We start from the raw sequence: 14,427 nt of genomic DNA, 5'->3' as shown, positions 1-14,427 counted from the left end.
ATGTAAATTATTATTAAAATTATTTACATTAATGCTCCAATATATATATATATATATATATATATATATATATATATATATATATATATATATATATATATATACATTTATTTCTGCTGGTTCTTGTGGCGTATATTTATCCATAATAAAATTTGGACGTCAACACAACACGTTAAAACTAAACTGAGCGAAAATATCGTAGAACAAAGAATGAAAAATGTTGATATAAAGTATAATTATTTGCCAGCAATAATTTCATGATAAAAATGATCATACCGCAGAATCAGCTCTAAATTTGTAATTAGTGTAATTAATAAGCATTATATTTCTTTTAACATATGGGTAATAGCTTTTATAACAACTAAATTAATCAGTATAACATTGATATATGTTTGTAAATTATTATTGAAATTATTTACATTAATGCTCTAATATATATATATATATATATATATATATAAATTCGACACAGAAGTCTGAAAGTTACCAAAAATCTTAATCTTTCCTGAGTTATATAGAGTGGGGCAAAAGTCCCGTTACCATTGACGCGATTTATTTCTGGTCGTTCTTGTGGCGTATATTTATCCATAATAAAATTTAGACGTCTACACAACACGTTAAAGCTAAACTGACTTAAACGTCACATAACCAAGGTAGCGCGTAATCAAAATGGTAGCGGGACTCTAACCCCACCCTATATATAGAAAAATGAAAATTGAAATTAGGAATATTTTATGACATACAAAGTAATATTTATTTTTAATAACGATCAATCATTTAGTTTAATGTGAATTATAATTAAGAGTGTAATATCGCCTAATTAAATATAACACAGTTAAAAATACAATACTATCAGAATACAAATATTATATTAAACTTGGATAAATAAAATACACGAATAGTTCACCAAGTAAATAATATAATTTGTCTATTTTAAATTGTGAAATCTTGAATAGCATCGGAAATTTTACGGTTTATCTTTTGGAGCCATCTCTTATTCTCCATGGGGATTTGTTGATAAAACCCGCATTATTTTATCTGTATGTGCTTTCTGTTTGAGGTAACCAGGGTCTAATTAAAAGTAAATATCGTTAAAAAGTGTCGTACTGCAAAATATGCAGGAAACCGATCATCAATCAACTTACAGATGTTTTTACAATAAAAATAGACGATGGTATATTTTATAGAGGGCGCTTTTTAAGAGTGATAGGATTTTCAGTAGGATTAACTGTCATTTGATTGATGGTGGAAGCGATGTTGTATTGACATGTTTGTTTAGGATGCATTGACAAATTATTATGGAAAATATTGACGTCGCAACGATTTTATTTTCAAATTTTCAAAATGCACTGTATATTGAGGTTCATATACTGGAGATATCTAAATGAAAATTATGCTTAACATTATTTAGCAATTAATAGCATAAAACTTAGCAATAAATTTACACTTGAATTTATAAAATCGAATAGATAAATGACAAATATTTTCAAAATATATTTAATATTTACTTCTAAACAAAATTCCTAGATTTATAAAGATATTACATATTAGTAACATTAAACAAAGTACATTAACATTAAAGGAGACTTTAAAATGTATATAAAAAAAAGAATATGATATAAATATTATATTAAAGTTAGTATATCTGTGTAGTAACTTGGATTAGAAAAATATTGTGATATACACAAATAGTTTACGAATTAAATAATATAATTTCACGTATTTGTAAAATAAACACCGCTTAATATATTTAGAATTAACAAAAATATATAGTGGTTTTGAGATATAATTCTTAGATTTATAAAAATAGTATATACTAGACAAAAATGTAAATGTTCCCGTATATATTTTTAAGCTAACGATCACCGGCTTACACCTTATACAAACATCAAACAACCTAACTAAACAACATTCATCACATATACTCTCAACACCGTTCTACCAGTTTATTATATATTGATATTGTTGTACCTGATAATTATCGATATCAAACCAAACTGTCTCGATATGAACCATCAAATGTAAGTTCAATTCACAATAATTCCTTTATTGGCTGCTTATTTATTTAGAAATAGGGGCGATCACCTCGGTTGTTTCTAGACATAACAACACGGTGCCCTTTCTATTTTAATAATAGAATATTAACGGCCAGTGAAGGGTATATTTTCTTTGATTTCGATTAAATTAATAATTGATGGTAAAACAAGAAGATGTAAGAAGGTTATTTAAAAATCTAAAGTTGAACGATCCCCATTGTCCGATTTTACGGTAGTTCCTTTCGTAAAATCAGCCGTTATTGACTAAGTCCAAGCTGTTAAAGACCAAAGCGAACAAAGCTTATCTGCTATGGGATCACCTACCTTCCTTAAACTGTTTGTGCCCCTCAGTTTGCATCGAAACACAGCACACACACAGTCACACATACACGTACGCGTACGTACACACGACAAACACAAACTGCCATCAAGCTTTGCAATTTTAATCAATCCAAACGTTTCAGATGGAGCTTTTCCCTATGCCTCGCATTTTCTTTACGGATATGATGGGAACTGGTGAAATTTCAATGATTAATTTGTGGAACGCGTCAAAATCTTGAATAAAAATACATTAGAGATAAATGTTTTGTCTCCTGGCATTTTAAAAAGTTTAATATTCTGTTGAGCAGTGGCGTATCTATCGAATTATATTTATTTCTTCATATAGATAGCCATTTTCAGTTTTTTTGCTGTACATTCCGTTAAAACAATCACATGTTGATAAAAATAACATGGATTGTAGAGAATTTTACGCTGAATCGAATAGTGGTAGAATAATTTTTATGCCACCTTTCCTTTCTTAATTATATAATGAATGCTGTATTTTCAAGAAAATGAGCGAATATCAGTTTGTGTCTCATAACTTAAAAATTATCAGCTCTGATGTAATTTAACATAAATTTTCGAATATTTCACCCCAAGATACATATATTTTCAAAGTTTTATCTATATCAGAGAGGTGAAAACTTTTGGCACTTTTTCCATATATATAGTCGTGAAAATTTGGCATTTTTTACCATTTTCAAAATTTCTGCTGCAATTTCTGTTCAAATAATCACAAGTTGATGAAAATAACATATATTATAGATAATTTTACGCTGAATCGAACAGTGATACAACAATTTTTATGAAGCCTTTCGTTTTTTAGTTATATAATGAAATGCGTATTTACAAAAAATTAGTACAGTTCTGTCCACGTCTCATAACTTGAAAGCTATCAATCCTAAGATGATTTAACATGGATTTTCGAACATTTCACTCCAAAATACATATATTTTCAAAGTTTTATCTATATCAGAGGGGTGAAAACTTTTGGCACTTTTTCCATATGTATAGTCGTGAAAATTTGGCATTTTTTACCATTTATAAAATTTTTGCTGCAATTTCTGTTTAAATAATCATAAGTTGATGAAAATAACATATATTATAGATAATTTTACGCTGAACCGGACAGTGATACAACAATTTTTATGAAGCCTTTCGTTTTTTAGTTATATAATGAAATGCGTATTTACAAAAAATTAGTACAGTTCTGTCCACGTCTCATAACTTGAAAGCTATCAATCCTAAGATGATTTAACATGGATTTTCGAACATTTCACTCCAAAATACATATATTTTCAAAGTTTTATCTATATCAGAGAGGTGAAAACTTTTGGCACTTTTTCCATATGTATAGTCGTGAAAATTTGGCATTTTCTACCATTTATAAAATTTTTGCTGCAATTTCTGTTTAAATAATCATAAGTTGATGAAAATAACATATATTATAGATAATTTTACGCTGAATCGAACAGTGATACAACAATTTTTATGAAGCCTTTCGTTTTTTAGTTATATAACGAAAAGCGTATTTACAAAAAATTAGTACAGTTCTGTCCACGTCTCATAACTTGAAAGCTATCAATCCTAAGATGATTTAACATGGATTTTCGAACATTTCACTCCAAAATACATATATTTTCAAAGTTTTATCTATATCAGAGGGGTGAAAACTTTTGGCACTTTTTCCATATGTATAGTCGTGAAAATTTGGCATTTTTTACCATTTTTAAAATTTTTGCTGCAATTTCTGTTCAAATAATCACAAGTTGATGAAAATAACACAAATTATAGAGAATTTTACGCTGAATTGAACAGTGGTACAATATTTTTAAATACAATATTAAAAAAGGCACAAAACCCAAAGTAAATTAACATCAATTCTTGTTTATTTTTACATAAAATACACACATTTTGAGAGTTATAATCTTTCTAAAAAACAAAAAAGATTTGGCGGTAAAACCTATTTCAATCACAATTTATTGTTCCCCAACATAAAAGTCAATAAAACTAGTGATTTTGTTGAACTCATCATTTGACATTTCTTTATATCGAGTTAAAACAATCTTCAGCAAAGGGTAAACTTTACTCAGCTCAGTTAATGTCAATATTTAATGGATTATTTACAGACTAATCGTCTTCGAAGAGTTGGTATCTTTTTTTTCCAACAACCTGATTAGATAAATAGAAAATGGTTAAGGCGCAATTTAGTACCGGAACTAACTAATGGTCTCAGATTCATAAAATTGAACAGGTACTTTAAAAATTACTATATTCCGACGCCGTATCTTTACTTTATCTTAAAAAGATACATTAGCAGAAGCACAAATGCACTGTATATTGAGGGTATTTTAAAAGATAATTGTGTTAGAGATACGCTAAAAATGATTTTCGAAGCATGAATGACAATATTATCTCGAAAATAAAATATAATGCTTTAGAAAAAACACAAAATGTTCCATCAAATCGCAGTACATATTTGGACTGGGTAAAAATGAACAGGTATTTTAAAAATTACTATATTCCGACGCCGTATCTTTATTTTATCTTAAAAAGATACATTAGCAGAAGCACAAATGCACTGTATATTGAGGGTATTTTGAAAGATAATTGTGTTAGAGATACGCTAAAAATGATTTTCGAACTATGAATGACAATATTATCTCGAAAATAAAATATAATGCTTTAGAAAAAACACAAAAATGTTCCATCAAATCGCAATACACATTTGGACTGGATAAAAATGAACAGGTATTTTAAAAATTACTAAATTCGGAGGCCGTATCCTTCTTTTATCTTAAAAATACATTAGCAGATAACACTGATTGTTGAAACATCGATAAATTTAAATGCAAATCCTCTCTGTGTTTTATCGAGAAAAAAAAAGAACATTCACCTCGTACGTAATGTGTAACGCCAATGCAAATGGTTAAGATGAAGGCACATTCACGGCAACCCATTTAATGTTAAAGGCATCTAATTAGAAAACCATTAAACCGGATATTAGACTAATAATTGGTTTAGATCTAAACTGTGGGGACCTGGTGCTTTGCAAAAATCGATTATATTGCCATTGAAATCGTTTTAAACAAAGGGCTCTTTATTAGTGTTCATATATCGACGAAATTTTGTGGCTCAATTGGTAGTAGTATTTTTTAGGACATATTGATGAATTATTATGGAAAAGATTGCGGTTATAAAAATGTTATTTCCAAATTTTACGAAAAGTAGTGAATATTGAGATATCTCAATTAAAATTATGATGAATGGCATAATATCTAGTAATTAACAAAAAAGTATTAAGAATTGTTAAAAAAAATAAACAAAATGTTCCATCGGATTGCAAACATACTTGAAATCGTTTTAAACAAAGAACTCTTAATTAGCGTTCATATATTGACGAAATTTTGTGTTCCAATAAGTAATAGTATTTTTTAGGATACATCGACAAATTGTTATGGAAAAGATTGACGTCACAAAAATTGTATTTCCAAATTGTCAAAAAGCACAGTATATTGAGATTAACATACTGGAGATATTTCAACTAAAATTATAGTGAATGGCATAATACTATCTAGTAATTAAAATATAATTTACACTCTGTCAAAAGGTACTAAGAATTTCTGAAAAAAAAACAAAATGCTCTATCGAATCGCAAAATATACTTGGACTTGGACAAAATTGAACACTTAAATAACAGATGACCTTAGACTAATAATTAGTTTAGATCTAAACTGTAGGGACCTGGTGTTTTACAAAAATCGATTATATTTCCATTGAAATCATTTTAAACAAAGGGCTCTTTATTAGTGTTCATATATCGTCGAAATTTTGTGGTTCGATAAACAGTAGTGCAATTGAAAAACTGATTTCATTCTAGAAACGTATTAAATTGAATTTGATGTGAAACGAATCGTTACATTCGCTTCTTGTATTGAACGTGAAGTGAAACAAGAGAAAAAAACACACGTTTTTTTTATCTCTCCTTTTCCGATATAAGGCACAAGATGCCGACTGTTGTGTACGCCAATGATTCGAAATATTATTTGTGTAAAGTGGATACTTCTGCCTGCTTATTTTATTTCAGCATAAGTTAATGACCCACGAGATGTATTATGGCCTCTAGATCCATATATAGCTGGTAATATATTAGGTGATATAATTTTCCATATTTTGCAAATGTTAATTATTACTATAATATTGTAATTCAGGATTACTATATTAATGTAAAATTATGTAAATCTTAAATGGTAAGACCAGAAAAGAAATTAAGACTATAATGTATTTATTTTTTTAATATTTAGTTGTGGTACTTAATCGTAAATGTTATGTTTGGTGAAAGTAAAATTCTCTTATTATATTAAAAATGTCTAATTAGTGAAAACTATCACTAACAGCGCAAAATTATATGCTTGGTATACTAAAAAAGAGATCTATGTCAGATGAGGTCATGGCATAGATCATTTTTGCATAATAACACTCAGCTATATGTTTCTAAATCCGTTAAAGAGATTCTGAAATGGCTCTTTGTTAGAATGTCCTACCTATCCGCCATACTCAGTGGACATTATTCCATTGAACCATAATTTATTTTTAGACACTCTAATGGAATGTACTGTAGCGACCTTGAGACATGTCGAATTTTACATAGTGGAATAACGGTCTACAAAATACCCAGAAATATAATCCCAGATGTTGAACACGGGCGGGGTGCCAGCAGCGTCAACTAGAACCCGATAACGAATAGCTGGCAACCCCGAGAAGTTTATCTGGGATGTTACTGAAGGGATTTCCGATCATTCAGTAACCGACCATCGTTTGGTTTAGACGTGCGACTGGGTTATGTAGAACTCCCTCTGGGCTTATCAATACACTAAACCAAAACCGCCTCACAGTTGACTGCATTAAATTTGGGGATATGGCACCCGCTGATCGGGCAGCCGTTATTGGGCACGAGAGCCCGGCGATTCTATTGATTCGCGAACCTGAGTTAACACACAACTGGATACTGTTGTATGGGGGCAAAAGTTGTGGCTGTAGAGACGGATGAGGTCGTTTCAGCCTGGACAAGGGGGGAGCTTGGCTGTGACGCGGTGCTAAGCTCCTAGCATGTCGACCAGCTCGCAAGCAAGCGCATTTTCAGAAGAACTTGAGCTGAGTTGTTGTTTGTGGAATCATTGAGATATGAAGTGCTTGATTTCTGGAGTGTTAGTTTCCCTATGAATTTGATTATTTCTGACAAACCATGGAGCTTTTAATATTCTCCTGAGGAGCTTATTTTGGAAGACCTGAAACCGTTTGACCTGGTTGGGTGTAACAAACTTGAAGTAGACGTTAGATCCGTAGAGGAGTACGGACCGAATTAACATCTTGTAAAATAAGCATTTGATGGAGATGGGAAGTCTGCTAGAAGGACAGATCAGTGAAGATAGCAGGCTTGCTATCCCCGAACCTTTTTGGATTGCTTTCTGGATTTGGGAATACCAACCGAACCGCCGGTCGAAGTGAAGACCTAGGTACGTGACGTTATCCAGCCATGGAATTATTGCGGTGTCGATCTTAAGTTGCGAGACGCGCAGTGCGTAACGCTTCTTATGGAAAATGATGGCCTGGGTTTTCAGGGGGTTGATTTGCAACCTCCAGAATTTGAACCACTTGACCGCATGATCGAGCTGCTTCTGTAAACGTTCATGAATTGTAATTAATAGTGTATAACTGTAGAAAATCCTATTGTAGAATGTGGAAGATTTACGTGCATAGATATGAGTGTAATTGTCCAGATTTACAGTCCAGATTTTCCAGAGAATTACAGTGACATCAGAATAATTTGATAAGAAAACACTGTAACGAAGGAAACAATAACTAAACATAAAAAGGTAAATATTATCTGTAATGAAAATAAAATATATTACTTGGATGTACAACTATTAATTAGGTGGAAAGGAGCTTTTAATAAATGGCGAAATAAAATAACCAAACAATATATTAAATTATTAATACAAAACTCAATAGCAGATCTGGTTATTTAAATAAATCTTCGAAAGCTATTGTTACAGTTTTTTTGTCTTTAAAAAACCTCCATTGTTCCAAAGTCCGAAATCAATAATTTAAGCCACTGCTTTTTCAATTGACAGTTTAGCCTCACTGCCGCTATATTTTTAATTGAGGATTTAGTTAAATACAAAGCCTTTTTCTATTAATCGCTCTACTTGCTACCCAATGAGGAAACAAAAGATTAATTTTTATTTCATTCGGATCAGTCGATAGACCAACTAAAAAATAATCCTCTAATTCTCTTTAATTTAATTTTTATTTCCCAGCTCGGTCGCTTTCCTTCTTCTTATATTATTTTTTTTTATTGTTAGAGGTTAGTAGATATAAAGATAAATATATCCTGAAGCTACTAGGTAGGTAGAAAGAAATTGTGTTTGCATCTAAATGGTTTTATTGTTCTCATTCGTATTGTTTCAAATAAGATAACGTAAAGTCGATAGTTAATTTTAATTTGTTTTAATAAAAATAAATCAATCTTATCGGTTTGTAATGACTGTTATTATAATTTATTAGATTAGATAAAATAACCGAATAAAAACAGGTTTATTATGAACTATAAAAATAAATGATATGTAATTATGGCGGTTATTTTAATTGATTCGGTTTTTATACTGCGCTGGATGCGACTTTTTCCTTAACACTTCGTTAGATCGTCGCTTTAGTTAGTCACTTTCGTAGAAATAGTTTTAATGTAAATTAAGGGTCGGATAGAATCTATTGGGGTAGGAAATGTAATTTTAAAATGAACATCTTGTTGAAAAAGGCTCTATTGAAAGACCATCCCTCGGTAGGCATGCAACATTTGGCCAGCACACTTGAGAGCTGGATATTTTCGAGGAAAACAACATGTTCGACACGTTACGATCATGTTTAACATTATATTAACGTATTTTATGTTGTAGACTACTTTAATATGGTGTAGAAATAATATTTTTTTCTTTTCCACTTTTGAAAATATGTTCACCAAATATAAATTTCTTTATTTTATCAAAATAGGCAAAATCTAACATATAATATTATTGATATAATACCTAAAATTAGTTTAAAAAATAACAAAATTGATTAATTACTATAGAATATCTTACTCTATAAAAAATCATAAGTTTTAAAATTTAGAAACAATAAAAATTATAGCTAATTTAAAAGATTTCGAATGAATTTTTATTTCAACATACTGTAGAAATAATATTTTTCCATTTCCACTTTTGGAAATATGTTCACCAAATATACATTTCTATTTTTTTTATCAAAATAGACACGATTTAACATATAATACATTAGATATAATACCTAAAAATAGTTAAAAAAAACAAATATCATTAATTATTATAGAATGTGTTACTCTAAATCCTAATCTAACATATTTGAAACAGTAAAAATTATGGTTATGCTAATTATGATTATTTTTTTAATCTGTAAAAGTCTGACCTCTACACTACACTACACTTGATGGCAATAGAAAGCTCACATTTCGTACTAAGAATATGAAATCACATCAGAATATAGAAAACACACCTTTTTTACGGTTGTTTTCATTGATTCTGTTACGATAATTTCGTTTTGTTAAATATGCACCATGCAGAAGGCTAATTATCTTCGCGATAATGTGAATGAAATCATGGGCAGTTGTATAAATCTTGTTTCTATTGGACAGGAGCTAAATATTGACCAAAAGCTATTTGGAACTATGTGGAAAGGGCTGAATACAAAAAGATGTTAAGTATCAAAAAAAAAATGGAAGGTTTTACAGTGCACTCAGATCTGTGGATAATTAAACCATCTGAAGGAATCAATCGCCCTGAAGCTCCTAACTTTGGCTACTAGGACAGGACAACGGTTTCATCAGGTTTTTAGGCATCCACTTTATAGTCCTAACCTAGCTCCAAGTGATTACTACCTGTTTCTATCATTGAAAGGCGCTTAATGGGATTACCTCAAAATGGCAACATATTATCGAACAAAATGAAGCATATTTGACCAAAACGGGATCATTATGAACATCTTACATAAACCATTTACCCCAAAGAAAAACAGCTTTTGATTTTTTTTATTAATTTTCATAAACAATCAATAGTTATTATAAACCGGCCGTATTCACTAGACATTACCCTTCTTTATTATGATTCCTTTTAATTTTTAAGAAGATATTCAAAAATAGAATTGGCTCTTGGACGGTTTTAAAAGGCTGGCTATTAAGTGACGTTAATTTGAAATAATTAATGAATATTTGAAAATAAACTAGACTCCTATATCTGTGCCCCTATAGCCTTACTCAATAACTACCTGAACTACAAAAAAAATCTACTTTTTGTCTTTAAAAAAACACTGAACGTATTTTTTAATATTTTTTCTGTTGGATTTTTGAAAATATGTCCATCAAATATGGGATTATTTTCTAATTGACTGGTATATATTCTTTAAAAACGTTTGTACTGTTCCTTTCATCAATAGAGCTTATATCCAACAGCTGTTATTTCTCTTCGCCATTAGTGAGAAGGCGTCTTTGATGAACACGAACCATATTGAACGAATGTCTTTAGAGGTTTCGATATAAAAAAGAATCCTTTGATTTTCCCAATTAAAAAGATGTTTTCTCGGTTTTTTTCTTCTTCTTGTGATCTTCACACTTCTTAATAGGTAATACATAAACATATTTATATTGCAATACAATGGAATGTACAACATTTTGTTTATAAATTACAGTTATTTGTAAAAAAAATATCAAACGTGTGTCATTTTAATAAAGGCCTTTACTGAAAAATTTGGCATAATATATTAATCAAAATATCTTCCATCATTTTGTACCGTCTTTCTGGTAAAATAGCGGCTATTACATCCAATTCAGCATTTGGAAACCGTGCTGCATCAATTCGAACAAACGTTAATCGGAAGACGCTAGGTCTGTCGAGTAAGGTGGGTGCGGCCGAACTTCCTTTTTGGAGTTGCAACAGTATATTCGTCACAATTTCACACTTTTTAACAGGTAATACATACACATAGTTATATTGTAATATATTATCTGTTAACGTCGAGTAAATAGACTTATTAGAAAAAGGGTTTTAATATTTTATAATTCTGTCGATCGATTCCTCTGTTATGATTTAACGATAGGTCAGTAGAGTGAAACGTTCGAACATACTGGGATTACTAGCTAAAAAACTAGGCAGTTGTTGACCTTGATTTGTTACATTAGGTACAGTTGCTAAATATTTGCGTTGGGAGCTATCGAATGATCGACTGTATGATAATCAAAAAAGTAGTCGAATGAAAATAGTAATTACTATTTCAGTTGTAATATGAGTTGTGTATTTCACTCTGTTCTTTTTACCCTGTTACATTAATAAAAAATCTTGAAAAATATAGTTCTTAAAAGCTGCTATATTAATGTGCATTATTATCATAATACAATAAAAATATAAAACCATATTTACATCTAAGCATAAACTCGGCGTATTATTTTCACGGTCACTACTAGGACGGCAATATTAGAAAGAGAGAAATTAGTCAATATAAAAATTATATAATATAAAAATTAGTTAGTTTAAAACTGAGTCAATATTCAATATCATTGTTAAGATTAGTCAATATCAAGTTTAGCCAGCATAAAGTTTAGTGTGTATAAAAGTTAGTCAATATAAAAATAAATGAGTATAAATATTAGGCAGTAAAAAAACTGGTCAATATAAAAATTAGTCAGAATAAAGATTAGTTAGTTTAAGGATTAGCCAGTATAAACATTAGTCAGTAAAATGTTCAGTCAATATAAAAATCAGTCAGTATAGAGATTAGTCATTATAAATATTAGCCAGTATAACAATAAGTAAATATAAAAATTAGTCAGTATGAAAATTAGAATACTGGGATTAGTAGCTAAAAAACTGCACAGTTGTTGATCTTAATTTGTTACATTAGGTACAGTTGCTAAATATTTGCGTTGGGAGCTATCGAATGATCGACTGTATGATAATCAAAAAAGTAGTCGAATGAAAATAGTAATTACTATTTCAGTTGTAATATGAGTTGTGTATTTCACTTTGTTCTTTTTACGCTGTTACATTAATAAAAAATCTTGAAAAATATAGTTATTAAAAGCTGCTATATTAATGTGAATTATTATCATAATACAATAAAAATATAAAACCATATTTACATCTAAGCATAAACTCGGCATATTATTTTCACGGTCACTACTAGGACGGCAATATTAGAAAGAGAGAAATTAGTCAATATAAAAATTATATAATATAAAAATTAGTTAGTTTAAAACTTAGTCAATATTCAATATCATTGTTAAGATTAGTCAATATCAAGTTTAGCCAGCATATAGTTTAGTGAGTATAAAAGTTAGTCAATATAAAAATAAATAAGTATAAATATTAGGCAGTATAAAAAATTAGTCAATATAAAAATTAGTCAGAATAAAGATTAGTTAGTATAAGGATTAGACAGTATAATGTTCAGTTAATATAAAAATCAGTCAGTATAGAGATTAGTCATTATAAATATTAGCCAGTATAAAAATAAGTAAATATAAAAATTAGTCAGTATAAAGATTAGCCAGTATGAAAATTAGCATACTGGAATTAGTAGCTAAAAAACTGCACAGTTGTTGATCTTAATTTGTTACATTAGGTACAGTTGCTAAATATTTGCGTTGGGAGCTATCGAATGATCGACTGTATGATAATCAAAAAAGTAGTCGAATGAAAATAGTAATTACTATTTCAGTTGTAATATGAGTTGTGTATTTCACTTTGTTCTTTTTACCCTGTTACATTAATAAAAAATCTTGAAAAATATAGTTCTTAAAAGCTGCTATATTAATGTGCAATTATTATCATAATACAATAAAAATATAAAACCATATTTATATCAAAGCATAAACTCGGCATATTATTTTAACGGTCACTACTAGGACGGCAATATTAGAAAGAGAGAAATTAGTCAATATAAAAATTATATAATATAAAAATTAGTTAGTTTAATACTTAGTCAATATTCAATATCATTGTTAAGATTAGTCAATATCAAGTTTAGCCAGCATAAAGTTTAGTGAGTATAAAAGTTAGTCAATATAAAAATAAATAAGTATAAATATTAGGCAGTATAAAAATTGGTCAATATAAAAATTAGTCACAATAAAGATTAGTTAGTTTTAGGATTAGCCAGTATAAAAATTAGTCAGTATAATGTTCAGTCAGTATAGAGATTAGTCATTATAAATATTAGCCAGTATAAAAATAAGTAAATATAAAAATTAGTCAGTATGAAAATTAGAATACTGGGATTAGTAGCTAAAAAACTGCACAGTTGTTGATCTTAATTTGTTACATTAGGTACAGTTGCTAAATATTTGCGTTGGGAGCTATCGAATGATCGACTGTATGATAATCAAAAAAGTAGTCGAATGAAAATAGTAATTACTATTTCAGTTGTAATATGAGTTGTGTATTTCACTTTGTTCTTTTTATGCTGTTACATTAATAAAAAATCTTGAAAAATATAGTTATTAAAAGCTGCTATATTAATGTGAATTATTATCATAATACAATAAAAATATAAAACCATATTTACATCTAAGCATAAACTGGGCATATTATTTTCACGGTCACTACTAGGACGGCAATATTAGAAAGAGAGAAATTAGTCAATATAAAAATTATATAATATAAAAATTAGTTAGTTTAAAACTTAGTCAATATTCAATATCATTGTTAAGATTAGTCAATATCAAGTTTAGCCAGCATAAAGTTTAGTGAGTATAAAAGTTAGTCAATATAAAAATAAATAAGTATAAATATTAGGCAGTATAAAAATTAGTCAGAATAAAGATTAGCTAGTTTAAGGATTAGCCAGTATAAAAATTAGTCAGTATAATGTTCAGTCAATATAAAAATCAGTCAGTATAGAGATTAGTCATTATAAATATTACCCAGTATAAAAATAAGTAAATATAAAAATTAGTCAATATAAAGATTAGCCAGTATGAAAATTAGTCAATAATAATGTAAAAGGA

General features: G+C 29.0%; 2 protein-coding genes across 4 annotated transcripts in view; one reads left to right on the top strand and one right to left on the bottom strand.

Annotated features, from left to right (window-relative positions):
- The window catches only part of LOC143197822 (metabotropic glycine receptor), a 578,984-nt gene that overhangs the window by 147,867 nt on the left and 416,690 nt on the right, over positions 1-14,427 (top strand). The window lies entirely within an intron of this gene.
- The window catches only part of Slip1 (SLo interacting protein 1), a 166,226-nt gene that overhangs the window by 147,724 nt on the left and 4,075 nt on the right, over positions 1-14,427 (bottom strand). Inside the window, exon 1 of one of the 2 annotated variants that reach the window (XM_076406600.1) lies at positions 2,361-2,493. The exons of the other annotated variant lie outside the window; for it this stretch is intronic. Coding sequence (XP_076262715.1) covers positions 2,361-2,423 — 63 coding nt within the window. The 5' untranslated portion in view covers positions 2,424-2,493. Of the gene's footprint in view, positions 1-2,360; positions 2,494-14,427 lie in introns of those variants that run through there. 2 annotated transcript variants of the gene reach the window in all.

The sequence above is a fragment of the Rhynchophorus ferrugineus genome, unplaced genomic scaffold (genome assembly GCF_030347505.1).
Source record: "Rhynchophorus ferrugineus isolate W39M unplaced genomic scaffold, kcgeb_rfMv2 rfM5, whole genome shotgun sequence".
In the NCBI taxonomy this organism is placed as follows: domain Eukaryota; kingdom Metazoa; phylum Arthropoda; class Insecta; order Coleoptera; family Curculionidae; genus Rhynchophorus; species Rhynchophorus ferrugineus.
This window is presented reverse-complemented; position numbering and strand designations above follow the sequence as displayed.